This window comes from Elgaria multicarinata, chromosome 3 (assembly GCF_023053635.1).
Source record: "Elgaria multicarinata webbii isolate HBS135686 ecotype San Diego chromosome 3, rElgMul1.1.pri, whole genome shotgun sequence".
In the NCBI taxonomy this organism is placed as follows: Eukaryota; Metazoa; Chordata; class Lepidosauria; order Squamata; family Anguidae; genus Elgaria; species Elgaria multicarinata.
In genome coordinates, this window is record NC_086173.1 from 59,089,874 (window position 1) to 59,109,305 (window position 19,432).

The 19,432-nt window shown below is 44.2% G+C and overlaps 1 protein-coding gene across 1 annotated transcript in view; it reads left to right on the top strand.

The window, feature by feature from the left end:
• The window catches only part of LOC134395358 (heparan sulfate glucosamine 3-O-sulfotransferase 3B1-like), a 37,575-nt gene extending 22,947 nt beyond the window's left edge, over positions 1-14,628 (top strand). The window contains exon 2 of the mRNA XM_063121520.1: positions 11,741-14,628. Coding sequence (XP_062977590.1) covers positions 11,741-12,359 — 619 coding nt within the window. The 3' untranslated portion in view covers positions 12,360-14,628. The remainder of the gene's footprint in view (positions 1-11,740) is intronic.
• Positions 14,629-19,432: the final 4,804 nt, after the last annotated feature.

Genomic DNA, 19,432 nt, shown 5'->3' on the forward strand with positions numbered 1-19,432 from the left:
GGCGTTTTAACCTCTTACACTCTTCGAATTGGCCTCTCCACAGTGGTGTGGCTTTTGTGCAGTCCAAAAGCTCCTTTCCCTCCTCCTCCCTTCTGAGGCTGAGAAGGTGGTGGGGCGGCTGTTATTGAGGGGAGACAGAGATGGATTGTGAAGAGCTGGTGGAGTAGTGAGGAGAGGGGGGTGAAAAAGTCGACAAGGTGGACTGGCCCTGGTAGCCCCCGGGGCTGAATGCAGCCCACAGGAGTTGAAACAACATGGCCCCAGGGAAGGGGAATCTCCTGCTGAAGCTGGGGACAAAAGCAGGTCTTCCCAAACAAGGACTCCTGTGTCCATCCCTGATTATTGTTCAGGCATCTCATGGGAGCTTCCCCCGACAGTGCAAGCTGGGAATTCTCCATTTCTGCAGATAAAGGTATCAAGCACTGTAAATCCTGTCCATGCATGGGGATTGTAAAAGGAAACTACTTCCCCATCCCACCCCAAAACAGATGATGGCCTTTGAGTCATTTATCGGGGCAGGCAGATACATCTATCAGTCGGGGTCTGGCTTATGCTTATTCCCAAGCCTGAAATTGTTCTGTGCTATAACCTTTGTGTTGTAGCTGACCTGCTATGGAAGACAGGTTGTTGGGCAAAGCAATTTGTGTCCTTGCCGCAGGATGACGCTGCTCACCTGTGTGCTTCATTCCTAAGAAAGCCGAGTAGTTCTCCTCCAAGTTTGGGCTGGATCCAAATTTAAGCTGGATCGACTGCACTGGCGAAAATGGTCTTCTCTGCCTCCTCCTTGCCATGGCAGTCACCTGAAAATGCTACACAGGAGACCCTGCTAAATGGGGTGAGCTGTTGTGTGTATGTGTGTGGGACAGGCAATCCCCCAAAATCAGGCAGAGGGAACTACCATGTGTGGATACCTTCTGTGAATGGACCCATTTCTCTGTCAGAAGGCAAAACTTGGATCCAGCACCTGAAGTCTCATAATCTTCTCTGCAGGATGATAGGCCTGGTGTATGCAACCCAATGTGAATTGGCTTTCAGCACCTGGTCTTATACCTGCACCTGTGAACTGACCAGTTCACAGGTGCAGATATAAGACCAGGTACCAATTTGAACTTTCCTTTTCACATTCATAGGCTCTAGTTCAACTAAGATGGGCAGTACTTTAAGTACACACTGACACCACAAACAGTTGGTGGCTGGCTGGCTGTTGTTGTTAGCCCTCTGCCCCAAAACACTTGTACAGACCTCCCCTGCACTGCAGAAAATTCTAGGGTTTATTTTAGTGCGGGGGTGGACAATTTGTGCCCTCCAGATGTTTTGGCCTACAACTTCTATCATCCCTCACCATTTGCTGTGCTGGCTAGGGCTGACGGGAGCTGTAGGCCAAAACATCTGAAGGGGCACAAGTTACCCATCCCTGTAGTAAAAGCTACTGAAAGTCCATCATGACAGCAAAGATACAGATCATTAAAAGAATTGAGGGAATAAAAGGGCCTTTGCCTAGTGGCAAAAAGATGATGAAGTACATGCCAGGTGGATCTCTCTGGGGTGGGAACTCCATAATGTGGGGGGCTACTACTGGAAAGCTCTACTCCCAAGTAGCCACCCACCATACCTGAGCCTGTGAGGACACTTGGAGCAGGGCCACCAATGACTATCTCAGGGCTCAGGTAGGTATATATGGGAAGATGAGGAGCTCCTTCAGATATTATAGTGCATTGGTGATCTCCAAGCTTCTTCTCTCTGAGTGCAGATTTGTTAAGAGGTGTGGGAGGCTAAACTAATGAAGAGAACTCCAAAGAGTAGTTGTGGTCTCCTCTCTTGTTCTTACTGACTATTTTCTCATAGTGGGAAAGGGGTACATACTTGAAAGGGCGCATCTGCTTTACACCCATTTTTAAAGACGTGACAGATTAAATGCCACAGCTTCTCTCTTTCCCCATAATTTTGGGAATCGTAGTCTGTCGAAGATGCTGAGAGTTCTGTAGGAATATCCCCTCTCAGAGGATGAGCATATTCAACCCCTTCCTCATTGAGTTTTAGGTTTTATAGCCATTTATACAGGGACAGCGATTAGTAAGCAAAATGAGTGAATCACTATCATGAGGTTAACTAGTGTATGTGTCCTGGCACATCTTTTAACCCAGGAATCATCTTTGTGTTAAAATTTAACCATCACGCACAACATATATGACCTGTGTTTCCAAGAATTGTATGGTTTTGGTAGGTCAGTTACAATAAGGATCCACTGTTCTGGCCTGCTAGCAAACATACTTGGCTTTCAGAAGTCTAAAGGAGCGGGACGGGCGACTTCAGGAGATCCAGGGGCCATTTCGCCCCTCAGACTACCCTGCAGGCTTCACGCCCCCTTTCCCCACAGTGTAAAACAAGGCATCTGAAGTGGAGTATCGAAAAAGTCAAAAATTGCTCATTTGCAAGTTAGTTTACACCCTTTTGTTGCTCCCTAGTAGCTATGGAGCACTAAAAGGGTCAAAATGGCCACTCTGGATGCCGCTTAAAAAAAGAAGACGGGGGGTAGTAGAAGGGACAGATTGCTCAACCCTGTTATAGAAGGATAAATCTTTGCTGCCTTCTGTTCAGAGGCAAGAAGATGGGGTGGGTTGTTTTATTTTGCCTAGCTTTGAAACTTCTGCAGTTCTCAGTCTAACGCCTATTAAGCCCATTCCTGCTGAATTGTAGGAGACCTAAATTCATAACTAGAGCGATTAAACCAATTCGTCTACATGGAAATGAGGTCTAATTAATCATGATGTCCAAACCTCTCCTGCTTTTTGGGAGCTGCTTCTAATGTTGCATTCCTTCTTGGCCACTTGAAAAGCTGCTCTGTTAGTCTTAACTTCTTTGAAGCAGCCCTTATTGAATTTAAATGTATCCACTCTCCCATGATTGCTGCCGAAAAGCCCTTGTCTGTGCTGGCAGTCCATGCGGCGGGGTGGATTAAACTCCTCCTTCCTCCCACCCCCACCCCAGTGCAATAGTGCAATCACAGCTGGACCAGGAGAGGAGTTGAAATATAACTCACCCCACCTCAATCCCCGCCCCCCTGCATGGATAGGTGCTAACTACGTGTGGCTGAACCTACATGGATGGATGTTGCAATGCAGCAAGCCGTTCTTGTGTGTGTGTGCAGAAGTGGGCATTATTTCAAGACATCTTGCAGTTCCAAAACAATGTTGGAACCAAAATGTGCAACACAGTTGGGGGTGTAGTATAGGCTGGAAAAATGGGTACAGTCATTTAGATTCCTCATTTAAATGACTTGTGGGTTACTTCCTTAATAGCCTGTACACAAAGTATAGAAGTTGCTGATGTCTGAGGTTTTTTTGTTTTGTTTTGTGTTTTTGAGCTCTTAAACTGAGAGAAACTTATGAATAATGCAACTTCAGGGAGCAAAGGGATTAATGAATGCAGAACCCATTTGGTCGGATGGAGCCAGAGTCCTCAGCCGATGCCTCTGCAGTGCCAATAGAGAACATTAAAGAGGTCACTCAGACTCCTGTAGTCTTTGTTTCACTAGCGTAAAGCTCATGTCACCTATCGTGCTACTAGTCCTGCTCCTTTCCTGCTTCCCCCACCTCAGTTACCTGACCATAAAGGGGCTCATAAATAATAGAAATGTGGCTTCCCCCTCCAAAATGTGTACGTGGTTTGTGCCCCACCCCTCTGTCTCATGCCCTGACTGGCCTCCTCCATCCTCTTCCTCCTTCCTCCTGGTAGCAACAGCCTAACCATGCAGCTGTGCCTGAGGCCCGCCTCAGACCACACTGATTGGCCGAGCAAGGCTGTCCATCACCCCGCTGGTGGAGGGGCTGCCTTGCCAGTTTGGTGCAGAAGAAATTAATTGCTATCAAAGCTTGAGCTTTGAGGTTTTTCAATCTTTCAAAATTTTCTGCACGTCTACAATGCTCACGCTTCAGTTTAAAACAAAAATGAGAAAAATGCTCCGGTAGATCTCGCGTAATAAGCCTTACACTACCATATTCTTATATAAGATGTTCTGTGGACTTCGTGTAATAAAAATGGAAGGAATAGGGAACGGTGGTGGAGAGACCCAGAATGCCATCCTTAGAGTTACGGCTACAGTCATTTGTCACATTAATGGGGAAAGTCTTGGGAGATGGTGGGCTAACAACCATAGCCGAAGAATTAAATAACTATTGAAGAATAGGAAAATAGCATGTCTTAAAAGGGCCTTTTGTGTAGCACGTACTTCACCACTTGTGTTTTCATTTCTCTCCCCCACCCTCCCCCATTGGCTCTGCGTGCTTTGAGTCATGTTATTTCCAAGAAACCTTTCACCTTCTCTTCCCTTAACATGACCAAAAAACCCCTTATGCAGGAAATGGCTACGGATTACTCCACTACCCCTCTGGCCAAGCCATGTGAAATGAATCCCTGATAATGATGAGAGAGTGTCTAAAGGAACTGCTCCACAAACAGCAGTGGGCTTTTAATCTAACCACTACCCAGTCATTGCTGCTTATTTTCCATTCTCTCCCCTCCCCTCCTTTCCTCCTAGCCGGGACAAAACCTACGAGGCCTTTAAGTGGGGCTGCTTCAGAGGAATCCCACAGAGAGTGAAAGGGACCTAGAGCAAAACAAAAGAAGTCTGATGCATGCTTGTCTCTTATGGAAAGAGAGGGCAGGGAGCTGCTGTAAAACTAGGCATCATTGAAGACTCTGCTGAGCTGATCTCTCTTGGAAAGGAGATGATGTTGATGGTTAGGGGTGCTTCGTTAGTTTTGTAGAAAACCCAATGTCCTGTCTAAAAAAGCAAAAGTTCTCTTTGCATTACTTAATTGCCACCATACCATTCAAATACATTGAATGTTTGCCACTTCATTCTGAATACAACCAGACTAGCTTCTTAGTATGCCAGCCTTGTCTACTGGAACACTCTAGGAAGTATAAATCTATGTGCCGTGATCAGGAAAGGATAGCTGGTGTGTAAGAGGTGCCCATGTGATAGAACTTTGCCAATTATATGGATTCCCAGGCATAGTTCGAGGGTACATGATGCAGCAATCTTGCAGATGTGAAGCAGGTCTGGGTTTGGCTAGTAACTGGATGGGAGACTGTCTCAGAACTCCATAGACTCAACTCGCTTCCTAGAAGGAAAGTGGCATGTTGAAAGCCATGCAACTGCCTGTTCACATTTTGTATTAGCCATGGCAAACAGATTGGTCTGCCTATAGTGCTTTGCAAAGTGTGAAACGGCCCCAGTTCTCAATAGGATAGCAGCTGATTCCTCTCCCACAAGGTTAGAATAAGCTTGCATCTGTCTCAGTGCAAAATCTGTCAAGTGAAGTCTACCTACAAATAACGACCTGCCTTCTGCTTACACGATGACTTGAGTTTGGGAAGTGTACATCAATCTGCCACTGACTGGCAAGAAGATTAAAGGCCGGTGACAAGTGATGAGCCAATGAAGGCGGAGGATGCTATTCCATAAAGCTGCTTTCCGCACAGTACACTATTAGCCTGAGCTGAGAATTTCCTACCATTTTAAAGTCAAGAGGCTTTGGATACTACAGCTGAATGTTCCAGGGAAAGTCTAGTTGATCTGGCAACCCGGACTCCAAACATACAGCTATGTGATGCTTGTCTCTGAAGGTGCCTCATATAAGTGGCCAAAATGTACAGTGATTGAACCTACCGAGGAAGAGCACTTCTGATTTCTTCCCCACTTATGTGGTAGGGAAAAGATCATGAGGAATGGCTGGTTCTATTTGTGCATAGAAGGGAGCAATAATAAACTTCCTATTAAGGAAGGTCTTCAGCCAGCGGACTTGCTCTTTTAATTAGTCTCTGTTTCTTTAATACTTTAAGGGTACATGGGTCCTAGGTATGTTTAAGCAGAAAAAAGTCCTATAACTCCCAGCATTACACACACAGCATGGCCAGGTAGGGAACGCTGGCGGTTGTAGGGTTTTTTTCCTGTCTAAACGATAAAATATTTTTATTGTTAAGGGTTCTGTTTTTAGCTGTTGTTTTTGTGTTATGGTGGGAATGTTCGATTTAATGGTTGCATTCTTATTTTTTGTGAGCCACCTAGAAAACTTCAGAAAATAGGTGGGATGTATATGTATTGAAATAAATAAATACAATAAACAGGGCTGCTCAAGACTCAAGATATAAGCTCCAAATGAGCCATTCATCTTGGTATGTCTAGATGAGAAGCTTCTTCTGAGCTGGGAGAGATGTGTGAGCTCAGTGCAAAGGAAAGAGGAATTTGCTCAACTGGTAACTTTTGGCAGTCTGGTTTGGTGCTGTACTACACAACCAGAAGTGTGAGATGGACATTGTCCCATCTTTCTTTTCTAGGAGGCCTCTGTAGTGGGGATAGCAACTTAGCATTTCACTGCTTTTGCACTGGTTCTTGTGGACTGGCAGAGAATAGCGTGAAATGAACTCCTGGTCCCAAGTATTTTGACTGTCGGGATTAGGAGTGTGGACCACAACCCCCAGAGCATCAGTAGTATCTTGGGTTGCTCCCTTCCAAGATTGTGATTACAGATGGGGGAGAAATTAGTTCAATCCACAGTTTAATCTGAATTTACCTGATTTCACATGTTTGAACCTCAATGTGAACTGAAATTCAGTTACCTTTTGAAATTTGCACTTCTCCGAATTTTGCAAATGATTTCTCCAATCAAAAAACCACATGTAAAAATGTGTATATTAGGAAAAATTGCTTTGAAAATGTACTTATTAGGAGAAATGCACACAAAAACACAGACATTTTTATATGAACTTAAAAAAACACCTCAAAGTTTGGTATAAACTGAATTTATAATGAAAAATGAAAAATGGGGAATTGAGAGAAACAAAAATGGACAAATTTGTCCATCCCTTAGTAGGATCAGGACCTTTATTCAGGATGTAGCTCAGTGTGTGACTTGATAATTGGCATAACTACATCAAGAGATAAATGGGATCAGCAGGGAGCGGGAGCAGAATGCGCCCTCTGGCCAGGGTGTTCTTGGCATAGCTTTTTAATCCCTTCAGCATGCAGGGGCAAACTTCTGTTGGCATAGTACCAAAGGCTATGCTGTCTGGGGATGATGGAAGTTGCAGTCCAATACATCTGGAGGATATCAGGTTGGGAAAAGCTGAGGTATTTGATTGCCATGAGAAGAGTCTCCCCAATATTTTTGTGCTTTGTACAGATAAAAAAAAGCATCTGTGCTGCAGAGGCTCATACATCTGTTTCAGAAACTTCTGGGCTAATCAGGTCCTTACTGTGGTAGAACTTGGCTGTCCTAAACAATAAAATTCTCAATACATAAGTAAGAAGTTTCTGATCTGTATTGTTAGTGAGTGGAGAGGAGTGTGTGGAAAGCTCATGTCTGATGGTTGGATATTTTTGATCCTAAAAATAGGGAAAGCAGCCCTCTAGACAAGCTAAAACTGGGCTTGTGTAGATAAGATTTCTGGAGTTTCCCATTTTGAAATGTTCTGCTGCTCCTTCCTATTGAAGTTCTTTTGAGGGGAGGGGACCCTTTGGTGGTACCTCCTGGAATACAATCAAAATGTCTTGTTTTACTGAGCTGTGGAGATCTTTGATCCAGCAGCACAGTAATACTTCCAAGTTTCTAAGATTTTGATTGTTTTATCAAACAACAGAAAAGAGATGCTGTAAACTCCTCCTGATGGAGTGAAGCAGATAGAAATACTTGGGAATCATTTACCTTCTGCCCCCACTCAGGATAATGGCAGGAAGAAATGTGACTGTGCACGTGGTCGTTTACTTTCAGTTATTTTAATTTTTAAAAAACCCCTTTGAAGATGTAATCCTCCTCTCCCTCCTCCCCTTTACCTACTACTCAACCCATCTTTTCCCCACTTCAGTCTTAAACATGGAGTTTTTGTTTAAAGCTCAATTCTTACTATGTAGTGTAATGACCCTTGTTTTTACTTGGCTCTGAAGAATCTTGAAGAATTTCAATATTTTAGGGTCAAACTGCATTAATTGTGTAGCATGTAGCTGAGCCTGATATTTTTCTTTACTTTAGTGTAACCACATCGGATCCAGATCAGGACTAGCATATGCTAGAGGGGGAGAATTAAACCTCCCCCAATTCAGAGTAAGAAGACATATATTACATGGCCACAGTTGTGTCAGTACAACTTGCCTTTTATCTTGCAATTTGTTGGTTGCAAGGACCAGAGAAGTAGCTGAACACTGGTGAATATATCAGGCAAATGTTGAGCTTTGAGTTTTAGCTCAACTCATGGGCTCAGTGGGCAGAGATCTTTGATCTCAGTTTTTCTATCTGTTAATTGGGAATAATAGGGGATGGATCTCTGAACGTGTATGCGAAGACAAGTAAGAGCTTTAGCATTATTAGTAAAAAGAGCATTATATAGATGATGATGATGATGATGATGATGATGATGATATAGACTTTCTAGGTTGCCATCTTGCCTAGTGACAGGTAACAGCTGTTCTGTGCCTGAGAGAATGCTGTACTTTTCTTTTTCTGTGGCTTCATCAGAATCGGTTTGAATCCTGTCTTTGTAATATTTAAGGGAAAATAAAAACATGGGCTGCAATCCTACAGCTGATCAAAGGCCTTCTGGATGACTTTAGGAAGCAATGTAAGTGCTGCTCCATTGATGGAGAGGGTGGTCTATGGGCAGGACAATCTATGTACCACCAAAGGCTTCCTGGTACCTTCAGAGAAAATTCCACCAGTGCAGATGTCCTACTTGGGACTGGTGTAGTTTTTTCTTCTTCTCCTCCATTGGTGCCAATGACAAGGCAGATAAAAATTCTGCCTCTGCATCTCCTGCCCTGGCCACAGTGAACCAGCAGAGCTGTGGCTATTCCACCATGGGACCTTCCCCCTCCATGCAAGGATAAAATTGCCCTGATAGCTAGTTACTTACTGTTGTCCAGCTCTCAAATGCTCCCATCTCTGGCCATGCTTTTGTACACTCTAGTGCTTCCCCCTCTTAAAATCCTATTCTTCTGTTCTTGGAATAGCTGCAAGCATCATCCCTGCTGTCCAAAACACAACTGATTGCATCTGTCTTCCTTCCATCTAAGCCAATGTGCAGGAGCATAAAGCTACTGGGAACCACTTCTAGGAAAGAAGACTCGGTATCTCCAGCATAAAGTACTGAAACTCATTTTATTTCACCTCGGTTGCTCTACATAAGGTAGCTTTTTGGCCATGGAGATCCTACCATTCTTACTTTTCAAAAAATGAATAAGGTAGGCAGTCAAATGCACTATGGCTGGCTGCCAATTAAAATATCTGGTTCAGATGTGGAAGGAAACAGAGTAACGTTTAAGGTGCTACTAGGAGAAACTCCATTCATTTTCTTTGGCTAGCAAGTGGCCATTTTCTGCAACTGCTTCCTTTGTAGAAGGAAAACTGCCTGTGCATGTCTGCAAGGGCACAAACAGAACACTTTCTTCTGTCTGCCCTTTGCTTGCATGCTACTCAGATGCATCCCTGTGTATAAGGCCTGGCTTTAAGAGTAGGCCTCACAAGGGCCCACAGCCCAGCAGGGGCCCGCTAACAAGAAACCCTTAGAGTCGCTTCTCTTCACAGTTACAACCCACTTGTTCACCTGGCCTGGGCAAGGGTGGTGGTGAGAAAGAGGAGCAGTGCACGCCACTGCCTCCTTGCTCCCTGGCTCTCTGCCTGTCAAGCATGCCAGCAGTAGCAATGAAGAGAAAGAGGCGGAGAAGCAAGAGCAGCTGTGACAAGGGTGTTGCGAAGGCCGACCCACGGAGGGTGGGGGCCCCTTGAAGGTGTCTGGCCCCAGAGCTCTCCAAAACCTGGAGCCAGCAATGGCTTTGGGTCTTTTGTAAGAATGCAGTTATCGCTGCTGTGCTGACACATGGTGTTGCTGTTGCTGTAGCTGCTGGCCTTCCAGGAGAAGCACAAAGAGCATGTTTTTTGTACCTGACAGCATGTTGTTGTACGCCTAACATAGCAACAGCATGTAAAACACTTCTCTACCTCCTTTCTCTCTTCCCCACCCATCCCACTCTCACTAACAAGAGCCTCTCTCTCTCTCTTTCTCAATTTTCTTTATTGGGAAGTGTCAACAGATTAGTGGAGAATCCCTCTGTGCAGACAAAAAGCTGCCACAAAAGGCATTAGGGCTTTCAGCTATTGGATTACCACGTGGCCACCTGTCAACTGGCTGGGTAAATGCATCGGTCTTTGAACTGTTTTTCACATTAGAAGCCTGAGGTGGTGTTTCTCAAGGAACGTGTGTTGCTAAACTACTATTTCAGCTTCCTGCATTTAAGTTTTTTTTTTTTTTTTAAAGGGGACTAAAGGACTTGGGGGGATTAGGGCTGTTTGAGCAAGAACACTAATGTAATGAAGTCTTAAGTGGTTAACAGGCAAAACAGGCCAATCCATCTGAAGACAAAGTACATTGCTTCACCTATGCCAGGCTGCTCTTGGCTTGAGGTGGGACCAAAAGTAGAACTCCATGGCTATCTGAAGGTGTTCAAAAGATGCTCCATTTATTTATTATTTATTTAGTACTTCTATGGCCCATTTAGAAAATAGCATCATTGCGTGTGCTGCAAAAGCAGCCTGGATCAGTTGCTCACCTCATCCTGGGCTCTCCAATATGGATGCTGTAAGGCCAAGTTGAGGCACTTAACAAACTATTTCCCCCCCTCTGCAAATAAATGGAGTACTTTTCCCACTCATTTGTATGTGCGGGGGGTGTGTGTGTGCTGTCCAAAAAGAAGGAGGTGGAAAGCAACCCGTTTAGGTCTTTGCAAATGAGCTACGGTGAGCCTCAAGCTTAGACACTCCCCTTCTCTTCCCCTCCTCCTTTGCAAGCAAGAGGAAGAGAGGGAGGGCTTCCACTTTAGAACAAGCCATAGTTCTGTGTTATGTATGAACTTGAAACTGTGGCTTATTCCAGAACCGTTTTTTCTGGAGCCACATTCCCTCGGGGTAATTCTGTTATGTAGTACTCCTGATTATTCCATTTACAGGAACCCACAGCAGTGGTTGTACATTTGCAAGTGAGAAGTCTCTCTATTGGATAACTATTTTTCAAACTTTGTGTAGGACATTTTGGATGTGTCTCCCCCCTGCCCCTTTACCTCTGCTCCTGTCTCCCATTAAACACTGAGCAGCAGGCAGCGGGGTCATCTCACCCTGCAGCTGGGTGGTGCATGTGCCAGTGGCCCACTTCTCAATACATTTTAGGTTTAAATTGTAAAACAATGGCAGGGGAATGCTGGGAGTTGCAGGACTTGTTTCTGTCTAAACTTGCATAGGGTTGCACCTTTTATAGCTTATAGCTCCTTGATATGGAGAATCAGAATGAAATGGCCAGAGAAATGGGTGCTCTGTGTGATCTGAAATGTGGATGGAAGGCCCTATAACTTGCATCAAACAGTCCATCCTTGAAACCACATTCCCCTTCCATTTGACTATTGTCTGCCTTTGCCTGCTCCTATTAGTTCTTCCACAAATTAATCAAGGTACCCAGCAATATGAATCTTGCATGTTATCACAGCAAGTTCAGTTTATACCATTACAAAGCGCACCCTTGGGTACAGTTTGGCCTTTTGGTTCATTGTGCGCTTGGACTGAAATCATGCTGTGCTGCTCCTTGGCTGAGCAAGTAATCTTGAATTGTCAGGGCCAAGAATGGTACAAGACTGTTGTAATTAATACCCTTCTGTTTTTCTAATTAGTCTTCCCATTTCTTCTCCTTTTTTTGGCAGAGAGCTGATGCCAAGAACTCTGGATGGGCAGATCACCATGGAGAAAACTCCCAGCTACTTTGTCACCAAGGAAGCCCCGGCTCGGATCTCTGCCATGTCGAAGGACACCAAGCTCATTGTGGTAGTGAGGGACCCGGTCACCCGAGCCATCTCTGACTACACGCAGACTCTCTCCAAGAAGCCGGACATCCCCACCTTCGAGAGCCTGACCTTCAAAAACAGGACTACAGGCCTCATTGACACCTCCTGGAGCGCCATCCAGATCGGCATTTACGCCAAGCATCTGGAAAACTGGCTCCTGTATTTCCCCATTGGGCAGATCCTTTTTGTCAGCGGGGAGAGGCTCATCAGTGACCCGGCCGGCGAGTTAGGCCGAGTGCAGGACTTCCTGGGCCTCAAGAGGATCATCACGGACAAACACTTCTACTTCAACAAAACCAAGGGTTTCCCCTGCCTGAAGAAGGCCGAAGGCAGCAGCAAGCCCCACTGCCTGGGCAAAACGAAAGGGCGGACCCACCCCAACATCGACCAGAAGGTGGTGCAGAGGCTGCGAGAGTTCTACAGGCCTTTCAACATGAAGTTCTACCAGATGACTGGACATGACTTTGGCTGGGATTGATGGCTAATGTGGAAGCACTTGCCGGAGTTAATCCTGTCATTCAGCTTGCTTCTCCCTATATATGTAGATAGGTCTATATGTAAAATGTACAGAAATCTATTTTATAATAATTTATTTTTAATTCTTAAGCAATTAATTCACTAAGCTGCCTAACCACACTGTAGCCCATAGCTGTGTTGTTGTTGTTCTTAACATTCCACAGTGTTGAATCCTGCTACGCTCTTCCTTTTTTGTTGCCTGGTTCAGTTTGTACTGGAAGGTGCTTCCAGGCAATTTCCCAGGAGAAATGTTAATTTTTGTTTTAAAGGCAGGTGGGTCAGGGAGAATGAGAAAAGCACAATTTTGTTTTTTTCCTTTCCAATACGGGTACTAGGCATGTTGAAACACTTGTTGTGCAAGGCCCTTCAGGTAGCGCCTCTCTGTTCTCTTCCTAGGTCAATCCACTTGCAGTTGAGTTTTTGTTGACTATGAGATGACATAAGCTTTGCAAAGGGTTTTATGGCACTCAAGCATGTAGGCCCAGCTTCAGCAGCTGCCTTTTCAGGTGGGTGGGGCGTGTGGCCCATGGGCAGGAGGAGACACTCCCCAGCCATATAGCCATTGCTGCCTGATTGCCAGTTTCATTTGCCTTGGTGTCCAGAGCTTTTCCTCCTTGTAGTGCTGTTGCTACAAGGGGAGGGTTACTGCCTGAATGTCTATGGTTTCTCTTATCTCCTCTCCTTTTTAAGCAGATTTCCTGGGCTAAGAACTATGCATATTTTGTCCAGCTTTAACTTGGTCTTGTTGAAAAATGTGAAATGCTTACTTGGGACAATTCGATGACACCCTTTTGTTTTGTTTTTGAGCTTGGTTTTCTCCAGGTGACTTTGAACATAGGCCCAAAGCACAGTGCTGTGAATTGACCACTGGTGCTGAGCTGAAAGTTTTTAATGTGTTACTTGGTTTTATGTGTGGTTGTGAGTGTATATGCAGGTATGTGTGTGCACAATTTATGAGGCCCATTGAGAGAAGCACTGATGTTCACGCAGGCATCATCACCTGTCTAAACCTCACCAAATCATCCAACAGACTGACTGGGTTCAGACAACATGAAAACCAATGGTGGTTTAAATAGTCAACGGTTTGTTATTTAACCACCTGGGGGTTATCATGTTGTGTGGAGGGATTTTTTAAACCAACAGTTGGTTATTTGGCCGAAATAACCCATGCAAAGAACCTGCACTGTGCAGAGTTGGCTATTTGAACCACTGTTGGTTATCATGTCGTGTGTTGGGCACCGTTGGTTATTTCACCGGCCACCATTGGTTGTTTTTGTTCGCTGCTAAGTCTCAAGGCAAGAGTGGTCAAAGTGGCAGCTGCCACTGTAGCCTAGCCATCAGGATAGTTTTTTGGCAGCAAGGGCTGATGGGATACTAGCGAAAGGACTGGGGGGGGGAGAAGGCGGGGGATGAGTGAGTGAACTCAGTGTGGACCAATAATCAACTCAACGCTAATACTAATCCACACCACAGTTGGTTGTTATCATGTCGTCTGGGGAGTACCTCCTAGATAAATAACTGTTGAGTTCATTTATTACCCCACTGTTGACTATTGTGTTGTCTGAACACAACCACTCTCAAATCACCTATTTTTCCAATAATACTGTCCTGGGGGTGAAATGGTGCCCCCACCATCACCCCAGTGCGTTCTCCACTGCCCCCAAACTTCAGTTAAAAGAACAAGACAAAATGGCATACCGTAGCAGCTATGGTGTGCTAAAATGGACAAATTTAGCTTCTTTCCAAACAAGCTAAATGTAACTCCTTTAGTGCTATTGAGTGCTACAGAGGGGTTACCGCTAAAGTTTGCCAGCAAACCAGCATTTTTTTCCTACCCAGTGCTGCCTATGTGGAGGGGTGGTATGGGTGCAAAATGGCCCCTGGACCTCCCACAGTCGCCCACCCGTCCTAGAGTGTGCCACGTTTATCTAGGCTGCCAAAGCAAATTGTATGCAATCTAGTCACTTTTGTGGGATGAGCCCAGAACAGAATGACCCCGTTCAGATGACACACTAAGCCACAGAGGTGAAGCATTTTGTGCTAAACATTATAAAATTATGGTGTAGCGTGCTATGTGAGCCATGACTTAGCATGGCATGTGAGCCATTCCTAACCATGGTGGCTACATAATCACGATTTAAACATTGTCACTAACCATTTGTTGCAAAAGGGCGCATTGAGAGGGTTGGTTGTGAGCTGCCGTAGAAATGGACCACACCTTTCTGTATCCAAATTCTCTCTCTCTCTCTCTCTCTCTCTCTCTCTCTCTCTCTCTCTCTCTCTCTGTGTGTGTGTGTGTGTGTGTGTGAGTGTGTGTGTGTGCGCGTTGTGTGTATGTGACACATTCACAACAAATTCTTGAAAGGAAGCATCCTCCATTTGTACATACATTGAGTAGCTTAGGAACAATGGTCAGATTTACTTTTTATTCTGACTAATAATTGGGTTAAATGACTGAGTGAACAGAATAAAAAATGTGGGGTTCATCAGAGGGCTATGTGCAAAAATGTGTGTGCATGTGTGTATATGTATCCGTGTGTGCTTCTGTGTGCATGTGTGTGTGTACATGCACATGGATGTATGCATGTTCATGATTGTGTGTATACATACATACACACACAAACCAAACCAACATATACACCCTTTATCCCAAGGTTGTAGACTTTCCAACATTCAACCTCTACTCTGGCCATCCTTGAACTTGTGGTGCCTCCTGCACCACCTGCTGGTAAAGCAACACTGTAGGAAAAACAATTTGAACCCACTCTCTTCCCAGTGGATGCAACACACACCTACACCTCTTGATGCTTTGACCATGTTACTTCCTCATATTGTCGATCCATGCAACTTCACTTCTTCCAGGAGTTGGTGGCGGTTTTCCATTTCTAGCGTTCCTGTTTTCCATTTCATACCCTTTCTCTGTGCTTACTGGACTTCAGAACTTGTTGGACATATGCATTTTTTCTCTAAATCAGTGGTGTAGTGTGCATAGGGACACAGTGCAAGCACCTTTTAGCAGGGCCGCTGACATCATCTGCCACACACACACACCAGAATTCCCCGTTCCCTCTGAATTTAGCTGCAATCCTCACAGTAGCTGGCAGAAGAAGGAATGGATTTTCCCAGAAATCCTGTATAGTTGTGCATTTATCCCTGTTGAATGCCAAGTATTCTGGGGTGGCTTTGCCTTGAATGGGCAATTTAGACTCATTAGCTTTGCAAAAGACCTGCTCCTAGTGGAGATAGAAAACTGCTAGAACTGGTTTGTTGATCTGGATCCACGAAACTGCCTGCATTCTTCAACTCTCCTTGGGGGCGTGGCTGTCAGGGCTACAGGGATTGTCCTGATGAGCGCCTGCACTCCTGAATGCACTGCTACACTACCGCTCTGAATAGGTTCCTTCATCAACTGCACAAATCACATTTGCATAGTAAATAATACTGTCTCTACAGTCCCTGTTCTGAACGGTTTTATGAAACAAGAATGTTGAGTGACAGTTATGCTGTTAATTCACTGTTAAATATTTTAAGGGAACTGCTAATCCTGGCTAAGCAGCCTAAACAATGGACATCTTATGAAACCAATTCATTTAAAAGGCCTTACTTAAACCTTATGGTAGTCGTGATGGGCACCATACCATATGGTATTTAAACTGCAGACATGAACCTCAATACAACGTTTTCACATTTTCTGTTTGGTTCACAAGAGGAGTCCCTGTCAAAACTCAGAGGTGTGGCTAGTCTTTTTTTCACATTGTAACATTAATTTATGGCTGAGTTCCATTCAGCAATGCAGTACGTCCAGATATTAGCAATATTTTTTGTGTGTGTTTGCTGTAACATGGTACATCTTAGAATAGTATAATTGTAAAGGAAAAACAAATGGCAAGCAAAAACTGTAAATCGAATTATTTTGTGGTATGTAAAACACAAATTAATTTTACACAGAGGTTTCTAGGAAAATGGAATTCTGATTCATACTATTTCTTTGAAGAAATAAAATATATTTTACCAAAACCATGGAGGCTCCTTCATTTTCCTTTTCAGTAAATGAAGGGTGTGGCCTTACTTAACAACCCAGTATTCCAACACAGAGAGCAATATTCTACCTGTGTGTTTTGGGGAGTTATCATTCTCAGGATGATTGAAGTGTGCTACCAAGTGATAATCCATTAAGATAAGCAGGGCACACCTGCTGCATTATGTATTGATTTTATTTATTTCATTTCTATACTGTCTGATAGCTGATGTGCTCCATAAATCACAAATGCAAGACAATAAAACATATATCATACAACATTTAAAAACAATTTAAACAGCTAAAACTGTTACAAGAAGCTACTGGACCTGATAAAGTAACTGCCCTATCATATGTCGTCAAATGCCTGGGAGAAGAGGACGGTCTTAACCTGGGCAGGATCTACAATACTGCTTTATAACGGTTTAAAATGGTATTGAAACCATTGGGGCCCTTGTCACATTCCGTATACCGTTTTCAAGCTGCTTTCAAAGTGTCATATCCTGCTTGGTGTAGATCTAGCCCTGGTGTTGAAAAGATTACAATGTTGGTGCCTGGCGGACCCAGGTGGGGAAAACATTCCATAATTGGGGACCACCACTGAGAAGCCCCTCACCCTGGTTGCCACTTTCTGAGCCTCCCTTGGTGGAGGCACTTGGAGGAAAGCTTCAGATGATGGTCGTAATGTCCAGGTAGGTTCATGTCAGGAGGCGCTCCATCTTAGATGACATCTGGTGTTGGGTTAGCTTTATGCCGCAGAGTATGTGGGCTTGGAGATATAAAGAATACATGAAGGAAGACTGATGTTTATGTTAGACAAACATATTTTGGGGGGAAATACATGGGATAGAAAAACCTTTCTACACTTAAAGCAATACCATAACATGTCATTACTATACTGCTTTATCCATATTGCACATTCCCTATGCATAGAGCACACATTAATACCTTTCACGGAATAAGAAATGGTTTCATTCCATTTGCCCCATATCGCAGTGAACCTTATTTTTTCTGAACCGCCCAGAGAGCTTCAATTTTTGTAAACTGCCCAAAGACCTTCGGCTATTAAGCCGTATAAAAATGTAAGAAATAAATAAATAAATAAATAATAAACCTTATGCTGTGCCCATCACACTAAAAATAAATTTATTTGTTACCCGCCTCCCACTCTGGATCGAGGCAGGGTACAACACAAGTGCAATGATGATGTGCCTGAGTGCTACTTAGAATATTATGGTTTGTATTGTCACTCATACCCACAATATATGACAGTAGTGTGTGTGTGTTTTTAGAGTGTCTTGCACATGCACACATGCACACATGCACAGGAGCAGAGGAATGCAGTGGGTGGGTATTTCCTCTGAGTTTGTCTTCTTTTTTCAACAATGGATGTCACCAGCATTGCTAATGATATGTTGCCTTACAACCACATTATTGCTGTTGCAGTAAATTTATTCATTTTGGCTGTACAAGCATATTTACAACTCGAGGCCAAAGTAGTGATAAGGCGGAGGTGCCGTATAGATGCTATTCAACGCTTCCGTTGCAGGCATTTGTCTTTACTTCATGCAGAAAAGTAATTGTGCAGGGTAGGAGGGAATAACAGAGGGCAAACAACTGCTGCCAAACAAAACAATATAAAGACAAAATCATTATAAAAGCTTTCAAGGAAATTCCAGAATAAAACACCCCATAACCTGAGATAGAAATGGAACATGGAGTGTGTTGTGTGCCGCAGCAGTAAACCAGGTGATGCCATGCCGAAATAAATCAGCCCCAGGTTGCTGTTGATCAAACAGGCAAGCTATGTTAAGGCAAGAAACTACTTCAAGGATTTCGTAGATAATGTGTGGACCCCACCCCAGTAGTCCCTGGTCTGGTGGGATGCGTTCAGACATGTGTTTCTCGAACTCTTCCTTAAAGAGGTCTTCCGCTCCTTGAATAGCTTTCTGACAGGGGGATGCTTGGAACATGGTTTCTCCCATTGTCACTGATTGATTGGGCTGCCCTTCTAAAGAAGATGCTGTAGGCCTCACTAGCCAGTAAGCTGGGAGTCAGACTGCACCCTCTCCGCCCACTACCTGGTTTTTCTCACTTCAACAGGACTCCTGCTTAAGGGTCATCTAAAGCTGCCGCCTGTAATGTCAGGATATGCCAGATGCTATTTCTCAACTGAAGCAATTTGAATAGGAGTTGAATGCAGAAAGAGGAGGGAGTTGGGGGAGAGGGAACAGTTCAACGAATTTAGATGAGAATTTCAAGCTGTGGAATGTAAGATTTTCACATCCTAAGCATACTTTGAGTTCTTGTGAGGCAAATGCTCCAAATCTGTCCATGTCATGCACTGAATCTTGCATGTTGCATTGTCCAAGGAGATTTAGGGCTGAACTAGGTGACACTGGTTATGTGGTGAGCCCTGCTGTGCAAGATTAAAAAATAAATCCCCAGCATGAGATGCGAGGGGCCAGATTGGGGCCATGGCATGGGGGCAAAGGGGCTTTAATCCTTTGGACCTGCTGTGGTCTTGATGGGGATTGCCCCTCCACTGTGAACCTCGTGTTTGCTATGAGATGAATGTGATGCTGATGGGGGAGTGATTCTGATTGGGTCCATGCCGGGAACAGAGTGTTAAAGTACCTCGCTCATCGTGCAACAGTCCCAATCTGCTTCAACTATTTACTTGATAAACCAAGCCCATTTTAAAACAAAACAAAACATGGATACCAGGGGTTGACCACATGTTAAACACCCCATCTAGTTTGGGTCTCATCTAGCTCAAGATGTGACAACTCTGAATATAAAATTTGACAAACGCAGAAGTGTTTGTATGACCAGTGCCACAATTTGAATCTCTCTCTCTCTCTCTCTCTCTCTCTCTCTCTCTCTGTGTGTGTGTGTGTGTGTGTGTGTGTGTGTGTCACACACACACACACACACACACACACACACACACACACACACACACAGAGAGAGAGAGATTACACAGGAAAATTCAAAGACCTGCTCTTGATAAATCC